Below are 13928 nucleotides of genomic sequence, written 5' to 3'. Positions count from 1 at the left end.
GCTTGATTGGCAAAGATGTGCTGCTCTTAGACATGGAGTTTCTGCTTTTTTTTAATATTTAAATTTTATTAAGAATTTTTTATAAATAACGACGCCCCAAATTGAGGAGTCAAACAAAACCCTGCCGCATACATAGAAGTTATACATATCTCACGTGTCCTATCACAGGGACTCTTCTTACAATACATATATATCAGTACACCAACCGCCATTGAAAGAGGAGAAAGAGAAAACCATGTGCCAGTCCAAGAGTTAATAAATCACGAAATGCATATACTTTACAGGGATTTTACCAAATGCAGTATCATTATTATTCACGTATTCAAGAAAACAAAACCATTTTTCTGTGTACCAGTCTCCCGCCTTTACATTATCTAAGAAAGCAATACTGGTTGTTAACTTGTCTTGAATTAGTATATCCCAGACTTTATTATACCAATTCTGAAGGGGGGGACTGTTGGTTTGTTTCCAATACTTGGCTATAGTGATCTTTCCAGCCAAGAGTAGTAATGCAACTAATTCTTGTTTTAGGGATGAGAGCCCGGAATCGGGCCACAAATTTAGCAGTGCTACTTCAGGTGTCAGCGGTAGGAGTTTCTGCTTTTAACAAGTGGTCTCTACACCATCTGTCCTTGCTATCTAATTAAGAACATAAGGGAAGCCATGTTGGATCAGGCCAACGGCCCATCAAGTCCAACACTCTGTGTCACACAGTGGCAAAAAATTTTATATACACACATACACTGTGGCTAATAGCCACTGATGGACCTGTGCTCCATATTTTTATCTAAACCCTTCCTGAAGGTGGCTATACTTGTGGCCGCCACCACCTCCTGTGGCAGTGAATTCCACATGTTAATCACCCTTTGGGTGAAGAAGTACTTCCTTTTATCCGTTTTAACCTGTCTGCTCAGCAATTTCATCGAATGCCCACGAGTTCTTGTATTGTGAGAAAGGGAGAAAAGTACTTCTTTCTCTACTTTCTCCATCCCATGCATTATCTTGTAAACCTCTATCATGTCACCCCGCAGTCGACGTTTCTCCTCTCTTCTTGAGGCATTATTGTAAGGATGCAGTCAGAAGGCCATGGGATATGCTGATTAATACGTAGCTGTTTCAGAATGCCAATTAATAAGTTTTAGTTTAATTTTTAGTTTAGTTTATTTGTGATTTATATCCCGCCCTTCCCACCAGGTGGCTCAGGGCAGCTTACAGCATATAAAATCTAACATAAGAATATAAAAATTTAAACATTTTACACAGTTTACACAGTTAAAACATTAAAAACATACAGCAGTCTTATAAAAACTACACTCAGTTTCAAGTGCCGGTTAGTTGTAAGCCAGCCAGAAGAGGACTGTTTTACAGGCCCTGCAGAATTGAGCGAGATCCCGCAGGGCCCTTACCTCTTCCGGCAGCTGGTTCCACCAGGAAGGGGGCCATTACGGAGAAGGCCCTATCCCTAGTAGATTTCAAATGGGCTTCCTTTGGTTCGGGGACAACGAGGAGGTTTTGAGTATCTTGTTTCCTGTTAATCTGGATTGTAAATCCATGTGATCGTTCTCTGTCGCAGTGCTTTTTGCCATGTGTTTCATTTACCCCATTGAGCAGTAATAGAACTTGCTGAGAAATTCTCTTACAGTTAACTTCTGTTTCGTCGCTGTGCTCTCCTTATAACGTCCAGGTTTTGAGAACCACAGCTCTGCGGTGGATCCCTCCCCAGCCCGGTTTCTGCAAATGCCTGAGGAAATCCAGCTACATTTGTGGTTTCTGTTAATAACCTTGATGTATTTTTTGCTCCATATTTGAAACCTGAGTAACAGCAACATCTGCTGTAGCTATAAAGAACTGTACACAGGACGAATGCTTACGATTGCTCTGCCTTTGTGTTCCACTGCTGCTAGTGTCTGATCTATCTTACTCTTCCTTTTTGCATCTTGTTTACTAGTATGTAATATCTGAACTGTATACTGAACATCTGCAGATTTTCTGATTTGTTGTTTTCCCTCTTTCTTCGTCACTATTTATTATAGTGAACTCTCTTATTTACCCAGTCTTTGCTATGGTATTTGGCGGGGGGGGGGGTGTGTAATGTAAGAAGCACCTAATAGATGTCTCTAAGCACATTGCTGGGTTCTTGGTCTCTGAATACTGTAATCGGAAATGGGAAATCCCAGGGGTCTGTGTTGTCTGCATAAATAAAAACGGCAAAGCATTTTCTCTTTGTGCATCAGTAGCATAATTGATACCCATCAATAGCATAATCGGGTATCCTCAACCTTTTTGAGCCTGCAGGCTCCTTTGGAGATTGATTGATTTGTTATTTCTTTATGTTAATTTGTATCCCGCCCTTTCCCGCAAACAGTCTCGGCGTGGATCTCAACAAACGTTAAAACAGTTTAAAAACTACAAGCTTAAAGCCAGTTTGGAGAGCCAGTTTGGTGTAGTGGTTAAGTGTGCGGATTCTTATTTGGGAGAACCGGGTTTGATTCCCAAATCCTGCACTTGCACCTGCTGGAATGGCCTTGGGTCAGCCATAGCTCTGGCAGAGGCTGTCCTTGAAAGGGCAGCTGCTGTGAGAACCCTCTCCAGCCCCACCCACCTGACAGGGTGTCTGTTGTGGGGGGAGAGCCAGTTTGGTGTAGTGATTAAGTGTGCGGAGTCTTATCTGGGAGAACTGGCTTTGATTCCCCACTCCTCCACTTGCACCTGCTGGGATGGCCTTGGGTCAGCCAGAGCTCTGGCAGAGGCTGTCCTTGAAAGGGCAGCTGCTGTGAGAGCCCTCTCCAGCCCCACCCACCTCACAGGGTGTCTGTTGTGGGGGAGGAAGGGAAAGGAGATTGTGAGCCGCTCTGAGACTCTTCAGAGTGGAGGGCGGGATATAAATCCAATATCTTCATCTACCTCACAGGGTATCTGTTGTGGGGGAGGAAGGGAAAGGAGATTGGGAGCTGCTCTGAGACTCTTCGGAGTGGAGGGTGGGATATAAATCCAATATCTTCATCTACCTCACAGGGTGTCTGTTGTGGGGGAGGAAGGGAAAAGAGATTGTGAACTGCTCTGAGACTCTTCGGAGTGGAGGGCGGGATATAAATCCAATATCTTCTATCTTCTTCTTAAAACCATAAAACGCAATAAAACAAATAACACATATATCAAAGGTGGTGGTTTCCCTCGGGCGCATTCTACGTATCAGTACAGCAGCAGGTCCAGAAATGAAATAATAAATGAAGATAAAAATGAAGATAGCACCATGGCTGGCAAGGAAGGCCAAGCGGATGGAAATAAGGATGTCCGCTGCCTCATCTTTCCGGGTGAGTCACAGCTGCTCACAGTAGACAACATTGACCTAGATCAGTGGCCCCCAATCTCTTTGGCACGTGGATGACAATTTTTCCACGGACCGGGAGGGATGGCGGCTCTGGGGTTTTCACCACCCTAAGCTGCTCTCCGCACCACAACCCTGACCCCCATGGGGGGAGACTAGGGCTGTTTCTGCCTCCTCCCATTTAAAGACCTACCGATCAGCTGATCGGTGGAGGTCTATAAAGGAGGGGTAGGCTGAGGTCACAGCCGTGCTGCCCCTTCTGCTGGCCCAGGGCCCGGGCAGACAAAAGAGGTGGTGTGGCCTCAGAGGAGGCAGCTTTGGAGCAAGGCCGGAACACCTCTTTAGTCTGGGACTGCCCTGCCTCACTCTACAGCCTGGTTGCTAGCAGACCACGGAGTGGTGGCTGGGGACTCCTGACCTAGATGGACCAGTGCTCTGCTTCAGAGGTAGGCAGCTTCATGCGTCACTCTTCAGAGTAAGGCCGTTTCCGCTTTCTTCACACTGTAACATGCACATTCTGTCTTTTTTTTTCCCCCCCCGAGTGGTATTTCTCGTCTGTTGGGGATAGGTGTGTCTTACCTGCTTTTCTGATTTCTTGGCATTTTCTAATCTGTGGTTGATACATCTTTAAAAGCAAAAATGTTCTTACTTCCCCTGTTTTTCTTCTTTCTTAACGCTGTCGTAGGAACTAAAAATGTAAGTACTCCCTAGCCGTTAACCTTGCCGTTTTTTCATACTTGCTGGACTTTTTGCTAAGCCAGATTTCCTAGATTTTTTTTTTAAAAAAAGAATTTTAATGTCCCTGCTGAGTGAGCAAGCCTTCTCTTAGTTGATATTTCTTTGCCCACTGTGCTGTGCTCTCTAGGAAAGCTTTGTGCTCAGAGAAGGCATTAAGTCTCTGACTTCAGTATCTCTGTCTCCAGCGTCAGAGAGTTCCTCTGTTGACAGTGTCTGTCTTTGAACACGGACTCTGTGGATGATGCCATTCAGAAGTCACTCTTGGTGTTTCCCTTCATGGCTTTTTAAGATAACAGGACAGGGTGGTCTTTGAAGCAAGACCCTCGTCGCTTGTCAGTGAAAGTAATTTGGGCCATTTCATGTTGCCACCTCTCTAACGATGTCCCCTCAACTAGCTTTGTTTCTTACAATAATTTGACCTAATTTTACCATTTGCAGAATAAGTCGCAGCAATGATTTCCTCCCACCCCGCACCCCCTTGTGGAAATTGTGGTATTTCACAGCACAAATTTACAAATCCCCCGAAAAGATGGCGAAGCCGATGAGCCGGATCCTACCACTCTGCTTGGCTAAGCGCGGAACCTTCCTATTCAGGCAACTTCCTGCATCAGAAGAAGACTTGTCTGTTGACGGAAGCCCTCCATACTTAGCTGAGCAGAGGAGGAAAGATCCCATCCCACATGGCTTCCTTTTTGTATTTGGCCTCGTCTTGCTAGTAAATCTAGGCCTGCTTATTTTTTCCCCCCAATTTGTTTGCAATTCACCAAGTCGGTGTTGATGACTTCCTTTATTGTCAGTGCTGTTTTGTAATTTGGCCGTGGGTTTATGAGGACGATTGGTTTCCCATGTATTTTGTACCCTTGAAGCATCACGCAAACAGATAAATGCGGGTTTTCTTCTTCCTACTTCATGCACCATCACCAATTATAGCTTGTTTTCCCCGTGGTCAGTGGCTGTGGAAGGGCGCTGTTGGCAGACCATTTCTGCATCAGCCTTTGTTTTGAAAGACGTTTGTCCCTTCCCTTCTCCAGTCCTCCTTCCTGTTCCCAATCTGTGGCTTCCTTACGCTACCTTAAATGCTGCTTCATTTACCTGGAGGGAAACCTGAGAATCCCACCTTCCCTTTCATTTCATCCAGTGTCTCTCGTGTGGCTTTTGTCCTTTATGGGGCAGACTACTTCTTTTTTGTTGAACATCACTGAAAATGTTTGGTAAGTGGGACCTGGAAGCTACAGTCCGTGTGGGGCTTGTATTAGGGGGCTTGTATTAGGGAACCCCCAGGGCACTTTGCACTGCATTTCTGCTGTGTGTTGGCGGGCTCTTCAGAACAACTGAGAGTTGACTCCCCCAGCCCCTCAGCCGCCATTGTGATGTCGCAGCCTTTTTGCTAGTCACAATTCCGTCTCTCAGCCCCACACAACTCCCAGCTTTCCAACATCTTGCTAGGAGTTTGAAAGGGTGGCTGTTTCCACATGGGGTCCAGTTAACACTTAAAACAAGTAACATCTTCCAAATTTGTAAAGTATTTTATTTCAGGACATCAACAGTAAGTAGTGAAAGCTTTAATAAGCATAAATGGGAGAACGTATAAAGCTCTCTATTTTTTTTTTCCTCTTTAAAAAAATCTGTTTAATCAGAGGTTGCCTGGTTTGGCTGTCTCTTGTTCAAGTTAGCTTGTAACTGAAGTTTAGTTGTAGGACAGCTAGCTTCACGCTCAGATCTGACAAAGGGAGATTTGACTCTCAAAACCTTATATCCTGAAAATCTTGTTGGTTTCTAAGGTACTGAGAGCCAGTTTGGAGTAATGGTTAAGTGCGCAGACTCTTATCTGGGAGAACCGAGTTTGATTCCCCCACTCCTCCACTTGCACCTGCTGGAATGGCCTTGGGTCAGCCAGAGCTCTCTTATCTGGGAGAACCGGGTTGGATTCCTCACTCCTCCCCTTGCAGCTGCTGGAATGGCCTTGGGTCAGCCAGAGCTCTCTTATCTGGGAGAACCGTTGGATTCCCCACTCCTCCACTTGCACCTGCTGGAATGGCCTTGGGTCAGCCAGAGCTCTCTTATCTGGGAGAACCGGGTTTGATTCCCCACTCCTCCACTTGCAGCTGCTGGAATGGCCTTGGGTCAGCCAGAGCTCTCTTATCTGGGAGAACCGGGTTTGATTCCCCACTCCTCCACTTGAACCCGCTGGAATGGCCTTGGGTCAGCCAGAGCTCTCTTATCTGGGAGAACCGGGTTTGATTCCCTCCTCCTTCACTTGCACCTGCTGGAATGGCCTTGGGTCAGCCAGAGCTCTCTTATCTGGGAGAACCGGGTTTGATTCCCTCCTCCTTCACTTGCACCTGCTGGAATGGCCTTGGGTCAGCCAGAGCTCTCTTATCTGGGAGAACCGGGTTTGATTCCCCACTCCTCCACTTGCACCTGCTGGAATGGCCTTGGGTCAGCCATGGAACTATAGGAGTCGTCCTTGAAAGGGCAGCTGCTGTAAGAGCTCTCTCAGCCCCACCCACCTCACAGGGTGTCTGTTGTGGTGGAGGAAGATAAAGGAGATTGTGAGCCACTCTGAGATTCAGAGAATAGGGCAGGATATAAATCCAATATCTTCTACTCCTGGACTCGGATCTAGCTGTTCTGCTCCAGTTTAATATGGCTACCCTCTGAAACTCAGTTCTAGAAGTAGCATACAACTGTTTTATTAAACGTCTTTAATGTGAGTACAAAGTTTTAGTACCTAGCTCAGGAATGTAATCATGCTGGAAACATACTCTCTTCCTTTTTTTAAAAAAAAGGCAGTATATTGTAGACGTTATAACCTGGCCAACAATATATGCTGGGGCACAGACCATGAGTACCTTCCCTTTCTCTGTGCCACTCCTCAGTGTAGTTTGGATGAGCATGCAGATTAGATTAGATTAAAAATCTCGTCCTGCACAAAACTGCCAGGCTAGCGGTTTCCAAAGCAGCTTCCATAAATACAATAAAGAGGCATCGTTTTAAAATATTTCGGTCCAGGCATTTCATATCAATACGCTTCTTGCGTGCCGATGCAGGCATGCCGATTAACTGTAGCTCTCTCCCTGCTTCCCAACCAGGATTCTAATCTAAAGCCCATCTAAGTCAGTAGCGAAGATGATCTACCTTCCTTAGCCTGCATGCACGCCTAAGCTTATGTGTCAGGGTGAGTTTCTAGCTTCAGTAGACAGCACTTTCCCAAGGGCAGACCGCTAGATTCGAGTCCTTAGAGACCAACAAGATTTTGAGCACTCAAGAATTAGAGCTCCCTTTGGGTGCAGCTTTGATTCTTGAAAGCTCATATTCTGAAAAGTTAGTTGTTCCGTAAGGCGCTGCTGAACTCTGACTGTGCTACTGCAACCCAACACAGGGGAGGGACGGTAGCTCAGTGGGAGAGCATCTGCTTGGTAAGCAGAAGGTCCCAGATTCAATCCCCGGCATCTCCAAAAAAAGGGTCCAGGCAAATTGGTGTGAAAAACCTCAGCTTGAGACCCTGGAGAGCCGCTGCCAGTCTGAGTAGACACTACTGACTTTGATGGACCAAGGGTCTGATTCAGTGTAAGGCAGCTTCATAAGTGTTAGGGTGGGATGGTGGCTCAGTGGTAGAGCATCTGCTTGGTAAGCAGAAAGTCCCAGGTTCAATCCCTGGCATCTCCAACTAAAAAGGATCCAGGCAAGTAGGCGTGAAAAACCTCTGCTTGAGACCCTGGAGAGCCGCTGCCAGTCTGAGCAGACACTACTGACTTTGATAGACCGAGGGTCTGATTCAGTATAAGGCAGCTTCATATGTCCACAGCTGCCCTCCGACACATAGAAGACAGTGTCCCATCCTTGTTCCTACTAGTGGTGGTTCGTATCTCAAAGCTCAGTGCCAGACTTTTTTTAAAATCGTGTCAGCTGCATTGTGCATGTGTGTTTTTAACATGCAACCGTAACGTTCCAGTATTCAGCTGTGTCTCATGTAGTCGGTGCATCCAGCACAACCCCCCCCCCCCCACTGCATGCCAAGTCCCGTTGATTGGGCTGCGTCAGCCTAGCCCGAGCTCTCGAAAGGGCGAGGGCCTCTTGCATGCCGTTTGCAACTGTCTTATTCTTGCAACTCTACCCTTCTGCTTGTCTCTTAATGCTGCCGCCCCGGGGAAGATGAGGACGAGGAAGCTGCTGTGTCTGGCGGAAAAGGTCTGGGTGGACAAGCACAGGTACGACGAGGCGGAGCGGCTCCACTATGAGCGGGAAGCGACTCTGGCAGCTGCCGCCGCCGGGCGCCACCAAGAGCCGGTGGCCGTGAACGGCTTCTGCCACGACGGTCCTGGCGAGGAAGAGCCGAAAGGAGAGCTGTGCCGAGCCGGGAGCGGCAGGAAGCACAAGAGGAGGAGGTGTTCTCCCAGATACGGCTGTCTGGAGCCCCGAGTGGACATCGTCCTGACAGGGCTGTTAGCTGACCGCGTGTGGTTTGACAAGCCTCTCTTCGATCAGGCGGAAGCCGTCTACTGGAAGAAGCTTGCGGATGCGTTTTTGCAGGCGGTTTCCAAGACGCCCCGGGCTGCTGAGCTGTCTGCCTTGGTGCCCTGGTCTGAGGTTGAGCCTCAGGCGGGCCTCCGGCCGAGAAGGAACCTGTCGGTCTTTCAGTGCTCTCACGGCAGCCTGATCGCTTGCCATCACCTGATCCAGGACGTTTGGGTCAACAAGGTCAGCTTCGACGACGCGGAGAAGACGTTCCTCGAAAAATGCGAGTCGATTGCTCTCCCGCAGGCCCTTCACCTCCCCTCGGTTCCGTGGCAAGGCAACAAGGACCGCGTTGAGCAGCAAACGCCAGACGAAGGCTACGGGACCGCCCTGCCTACTCCTTCGACGCCGGCCGCATCCGCAGAGGCCGCGGTCTGCACCAGCTCGACATTTCCTGGCGTCTCTCCTGGCGATTTGAACCAGACGGTGAATGGCAAACCTCAGATGGCCGGCTTACAGGCTCTGGTTTCGGAGGTCTGGCTCGAGAAACCCATCTACGACGATGCGGAAAGAAGCTTCTATGCAAACATGTTCGACGGGCACCCTCCCGGAAAGGTGAGGTTGCAGGAACGCGGGCGGCCAGAGTCCCTGAAGAGGGGTCGCAAAGACAAGAAGAGTCGGAGTGCGGGCAAGAGGGGGAATTCTACCGCCTCTGCTACTGTACCTCAAGATTTTTCTCATGTGCCGTCCACCTGGTATTTCATGCACAAGGACAGTGAATCTTTGTGGCTCAGCAAGCCCGTGTACGACAGCGCCGAAGCACAGTACTATGCAGCTGAGGCCTTGAAACTGGCCAGCGACCAAGAGGATGCAAGGATGTCTGGAACCGCGCTCCCAAAGGAACCATCGCCTTCACCCCGGCCTTCAAGTGCACCAGAGCCTAATGCTAAGTAGGAAAAGCTTGTTCTGGGGTAATTTGTTCTAAACTGGGCCAGGATAGAGATGGAAGAGTTTCTGTATGTAAACAGCATGTATGTTTGGGGTGGGGACTGGAGGTTCTGCAGGCTGGAATAGATATTCACTTTCATTTGAGAGCCCGCCATGGTTAGAAGTGGAAGGAGTGCCATGCGAAATGGCCCTTTCGGATGGCCATCAGTAGCCCTCAGTATTCCTAGAACGCTTAAATGGAATTCTGGGTGGGACGGTGGCTCAGTGGCAGAGCATCTGCTTGGTAAGCAGAAGGTTCCAGGTTCAATCCCCAGCATCTCCAACTAAAAAGGGTCCAGGCAAGTAGGCGTGAAAAACCTCAGCTTGAGACCCTGGAGAGCCACTGCCAGTCTGAGTAGAATATACTGACTTTGATGGACCGAGGGGGGTCTGATTCAGTATAAGGCAGCTTCATATGTTCATATGTTCGTGGGAGGGACGGTGGCTCAGTGGCACAGCATCTGGTTGGTAAGCAGAAGGTCCCAGGTTCAATCCCCGGCATCTCCAACTAAAAAAAGGGTCCAGGCAAGTAGGTGTGAAAAACCTCAGCTTGAGACCCTGGAGAGCCACTGCCAGTCTGAGTAGACAAGGCTAACTTTAGGGAGGGACGGTGGCTCAGTGGTAGAGCATCTGCTTAGTAAGCAGAAGGTCCCAGGTTCAATCCCCAGCATCTCCAACTAAAAAAAGGGTCCGGGCAAGTAGGTGTGAAAAACCTCAGCTTGAGACCCTGGAGAGCCACTGCCAGTCTGAGTAGAAAAGACTGACTTTGATGGACCCAGGGTCTGATTCAGTATAAGGCAGCTTCATATGTTCCCATTATTTTGTCACTTCATTTCTGTAACAGTACTGTGCCTCTCAATGACTTTTCTCGATCCCCAAAAGACCCTTTTCTTGATACAAACTGAGCCTAAAACATCTGTGCCATTCTCTGTATAGCATGATAGATAAGATACCTAGGACTTATTGGAGTAAACGAGGTAGAGGCTGTGTTGCATTTGGCCAGCAGGCAACCTGAGAATACCAGGGAAGCTTTTTATCCCATGTACCCCTCTTCTGGCCATTCTTTCTAGAAGCCCAGTGATAAAAGATGCCTTTTTCTGTGATGGTGGTTGGGCTTCTTTGGTGTGATCTGGAAAGGGGTTGGGGGTGTTAATGCGACTGGAAGAAATCAGAAACGTGGTTATCTCAGGAGTTCACTTTGGCCTTATGCCGTTCGTCCCCAGCTCCAGAGCATCAAGACAGTCACTTAAGGAGGCTTTGTGCTGCATTCCTTTCCCCAGCCCAGTTCTTTTTATCCTCCGATCCTTCATTGTATCCACCTGTCCCAAAGTACCCCTGAAGCCTTCTGCTAGGAGCAGTGTCCCACCTCCCATACCTGTCAAAGGAAAGCATTAGTTGAATAGATCTGTGCTGTTAATCCCTTCCAACAGTGGATTCCACTGCCACACGCGCAATTTTCATATCTGTCGTTGCATGTTGGTGCTTCCCAGCTGAAGGAAACACAGTGTTTGGGGGAACGTCTAGTGCAGGGGTAGGGAACGTTGGCTCTCCGGATGTTTTTTTTGCCTACAACTCCCAACAGCCCCAGCCAGCATGGCCAATGGCTGGGGCTGATGGGAGTTGTAGGCAAAAAAAGCATCTGGAGAGCCAACGTTCCCTATCCCTGGTCTAGTGGTTCTCCTTCCATAGGTTGCTTCTGGAAAGGCGGGCTCGTTCACCGTGCCCAAACGTGTAACCGGGCTGGTGGCGGCAAAGACACCTGAGAGGTGCTGCTCAGTTCTGAATCCAGTTCTGAGCATGCCGAAGTTCCAGCTCTGTGGACAGAGGCCGATAAAGACCTGTTACCCTTGGGATGTGGGTGCTGTAGAGCTGGGAGGGCCACATCTACCTTCCTGTCCCCACACAGTGTGGTCTGCCCTTCTAGGAATGGCTCAGCGATGTCAGGACAGTCATTTCTCAGCATGTTGCAGAGGCCTGGGCCTTTGAAGAACCAGTTTGGTGTAGTGGTTAAGTGCACGGACTCTTATCTGGGAAAACCAGGTTGGATTCCCCACTCCTCCACTTACACCTGCTGGAATGGCCTTGGGTGAGTCAGAGCTCTGGCAGAGGTTGTCCTTGAAAGGGCAGCTGCTGTGAGAGTCTTCTCAGCCCCACCCGCCTCACAGGGTGTCTGTTGTGGGGGAGGAAGGGAAAGGAGATTGTGAGCCACTCTGAGACTCTTCGGAGTGGAGGGCAGGATATAAATCCAATATCTTCATCTTCCTCACAGGGTGTCTGTTGTGGGGGAGGAAGGTAAAGGAGCTTGTGAGCCACTCTGAGACTCTTTGGAGTGGAGGGCGGGCTATAAATCCAATATCTTCATCTACCTCAAAGGGTGTCTGTTGTGGGGGAGGAAGGGAAAGGCGATTGTGAGCCACTCTTAGACCCTTCGGAGTGGAGGGTGGGATATAAATCCAATATCTTCTTCTTCTTCTTCGCCAAGTTGTGTTAACCGATCCATGTCTTTTACAAGCGCTTATCTGAGATTGGTTAAACTGGATTTAGACGAGGCGCTGAAAGGGGCTCAACCTCGTCCCGTAAGGACGCAGATCAGAGCAGGCGGCCTTGTGCACGAGTGACGAGGCTTCTGTCGCTTAGATAAACCGAGACGCTGTGTGGGAGTGGGGTTGAGGGTTCCCGCGTGTATTTTGTTAGGAGGCAGGAGCGCGCAGCATTCTTAACAAACGTGGGGTCCTGGCTGCTGGCTGAATTCTTTTCGGACGTTCATTTGGTTTCTTCCTCTTTGCAGAAGAATGGCAACCAACTTCCTGATGCACGAGAAGATCTGGTTCGATAAGTTCAAGTACGATGATGCCGAGAGGAGGTACTACGAACAGATGAACGGTCCTGTCTGTGGCCCCTCGTGCCAGCAGGTGAGACACCCACCCGCGTCCTCCTTGGGGAACGGGGGCAGAGGCATCGGTCCTGCGGGGATACCGGAGGGCTTTGGGCGGAGGCAGGAGGGCAGCAGTAGAGATTGAGTCCTTACCTGCACGCCGAAGCTTTCTCACGCATGCTCATAGCCCAGCTTCTGCGGAATATGAGGAGCCGTGTTCTGGATCAAACCAGAAGTCCTGCAGTGGCTGGCCAAACCCTGTTGGGAAGCCCATGTGCAGGGTGTGAAGGCAGCAGTGTCTCTTCAGCAACTGGTGTGTCGAGGCATGCTGCCTCTGAACTGGTTGTAGAAGGGTTATAGATTGTGCGCAAGGAATACTCAAAACAGACTGCTTATCCGGTTGTATATGTGTAGTACCAGGGTCCTTCACGATGGTAACTTCCTGCCATGTGCTTTTGTTGTGGAGTAGGGGGTGGCAGCCCTTCTCATCCCATCTCACAGTAGAAGGGGGACTGTTACGAACATAAGAAGAGCCCTGCTGGATCAGACCAGTCGTCCACCCAGTTCACCATCTTGTTTCGCACAGTGGCCAGCCAGTTCCTCTGTGGGGGCCGACAACAGGGCAGAGAGGCTGAAGCCTTCCCCTGAGAACCTCAGAAGATCCCTGCTGGGTCAGACCAATGAGGGTCCATCTAGTCCAGCATCTGGAGGGCCAACAACAGGGCATAGAGGCTGAAGCCTTCCCCTGATTAGAATATATGAAGAGTCCTGGGCTGGATTAGGCCAATGAGACTCCATCTACTCCAGCATCCTGTCTCACATAGTGGTCAACCAGTTCCTCTGGAGGTCCAAAAACAGGGTGTAGAGGCCATGGCCTTCATAAGAACAACAGAAGAGCCCCGCTGAATCAGACCAGCGGTCCATCTAGACCAGTGTCCTGTCTCACTCAGTGGCCGACCAGTTCCTCTGTAGGGTCAACAGCAGGGCAAAGGGGCCAAGGCCATCCCCTGAGAGCCAGTTTGGTGTGGTGGTTAATTGTGCAGATTCTTACCTGGGAGAACCGGGTTTGATTCCCCACTCCTTCACTTGCACCTGCTGGAATGGCCTTGGGTCAGCCATAGCTCTTGCAGTGGTTGTCTTTGAAAGGACAGCTGATGTAAGACCTCTCAGCTCCACCTACCTCTGTTGTGGGAGGTGGGGGGGGAGGTAAAGGAGATTATGATCGCCCTGAGACTCTGAGATTCAGAGTATAGGGCAGGATATAAATCCAATATCATCTTCTTCTTAAGAACATAAGAAGTGGTCTGGGCTGGATCAAGCCGGTGAGGGTCCATATAGTCCAGCCTCCTGTCTTACACAGTGGCCACCCAGTTCCTCTGGAGGGCCAACAACAGGGGCAGAGAGGCCGAGGCTTGAAGGTTCCTCTCTTCCTAATGCTCTGAGTCTCTGATCTGGCCTGCTAGAGCACTGGGAGATGCATTGCAAGATACTTTCTGTCACAATCCATTTTGGTTGGGGTGTGTGAAGTGTGTGGGTTCTTAT

General features: G+C 49.3%; 1 protein-coding gene across 3 annotated transcripts in view; it reads left to right on the top strand.

The window, feature by feature from the left end:
- EEF1D (eukaryotic translation elongation factor 1 delta) overlaps positions 1–13928 on the top strand; it is a 57288-nt gene that overhangs the window by 3778 nt on the left and 39582 nt on the right. For 2 of the 3 annotated variants that reach the window (XM_060243171.1, XM_060243170.1), the window contains exon 2: positions 12300–12423. In XM_060243171.1, coding sequence (XP_060099154.1) covers positions 12304–12423 — 120 coding nt within the window. In that variant the 5' untranslated portion in view covers positions 12300–12303. Of the gene's footprint in view, positions 1–8206; positions 8854–8967; positions 9475–12299; positions 12424–13928 lie in introns of those variants that run through there. The other variant, XM_060243172.1, reaches the window with a different exon arrangement.

The sequence above is a fragment of the Heteronotia binoei genome, chromosome 7, assembly GCF_032191835.1.
Source record: "Heteronotia binoei isolate CCM8104 ecotype False Entrance Well chromosome 7, APGP_CSIRO_Hbin_v1, whole genome shotgun sequence".
In the NCBI taxonomy this organism is placed as follows: Eukaryota; Metazoa; Chordata; class Lepidosauria; order Squamata; family Gekkonidae; genus Heteronotia; species Heteronotia binoei.
The sequence above is the reverse complement of the archived record's forward strand: the minus strand, read 5'-3'. Positions and strand labels throughout refer to the sequence as shown.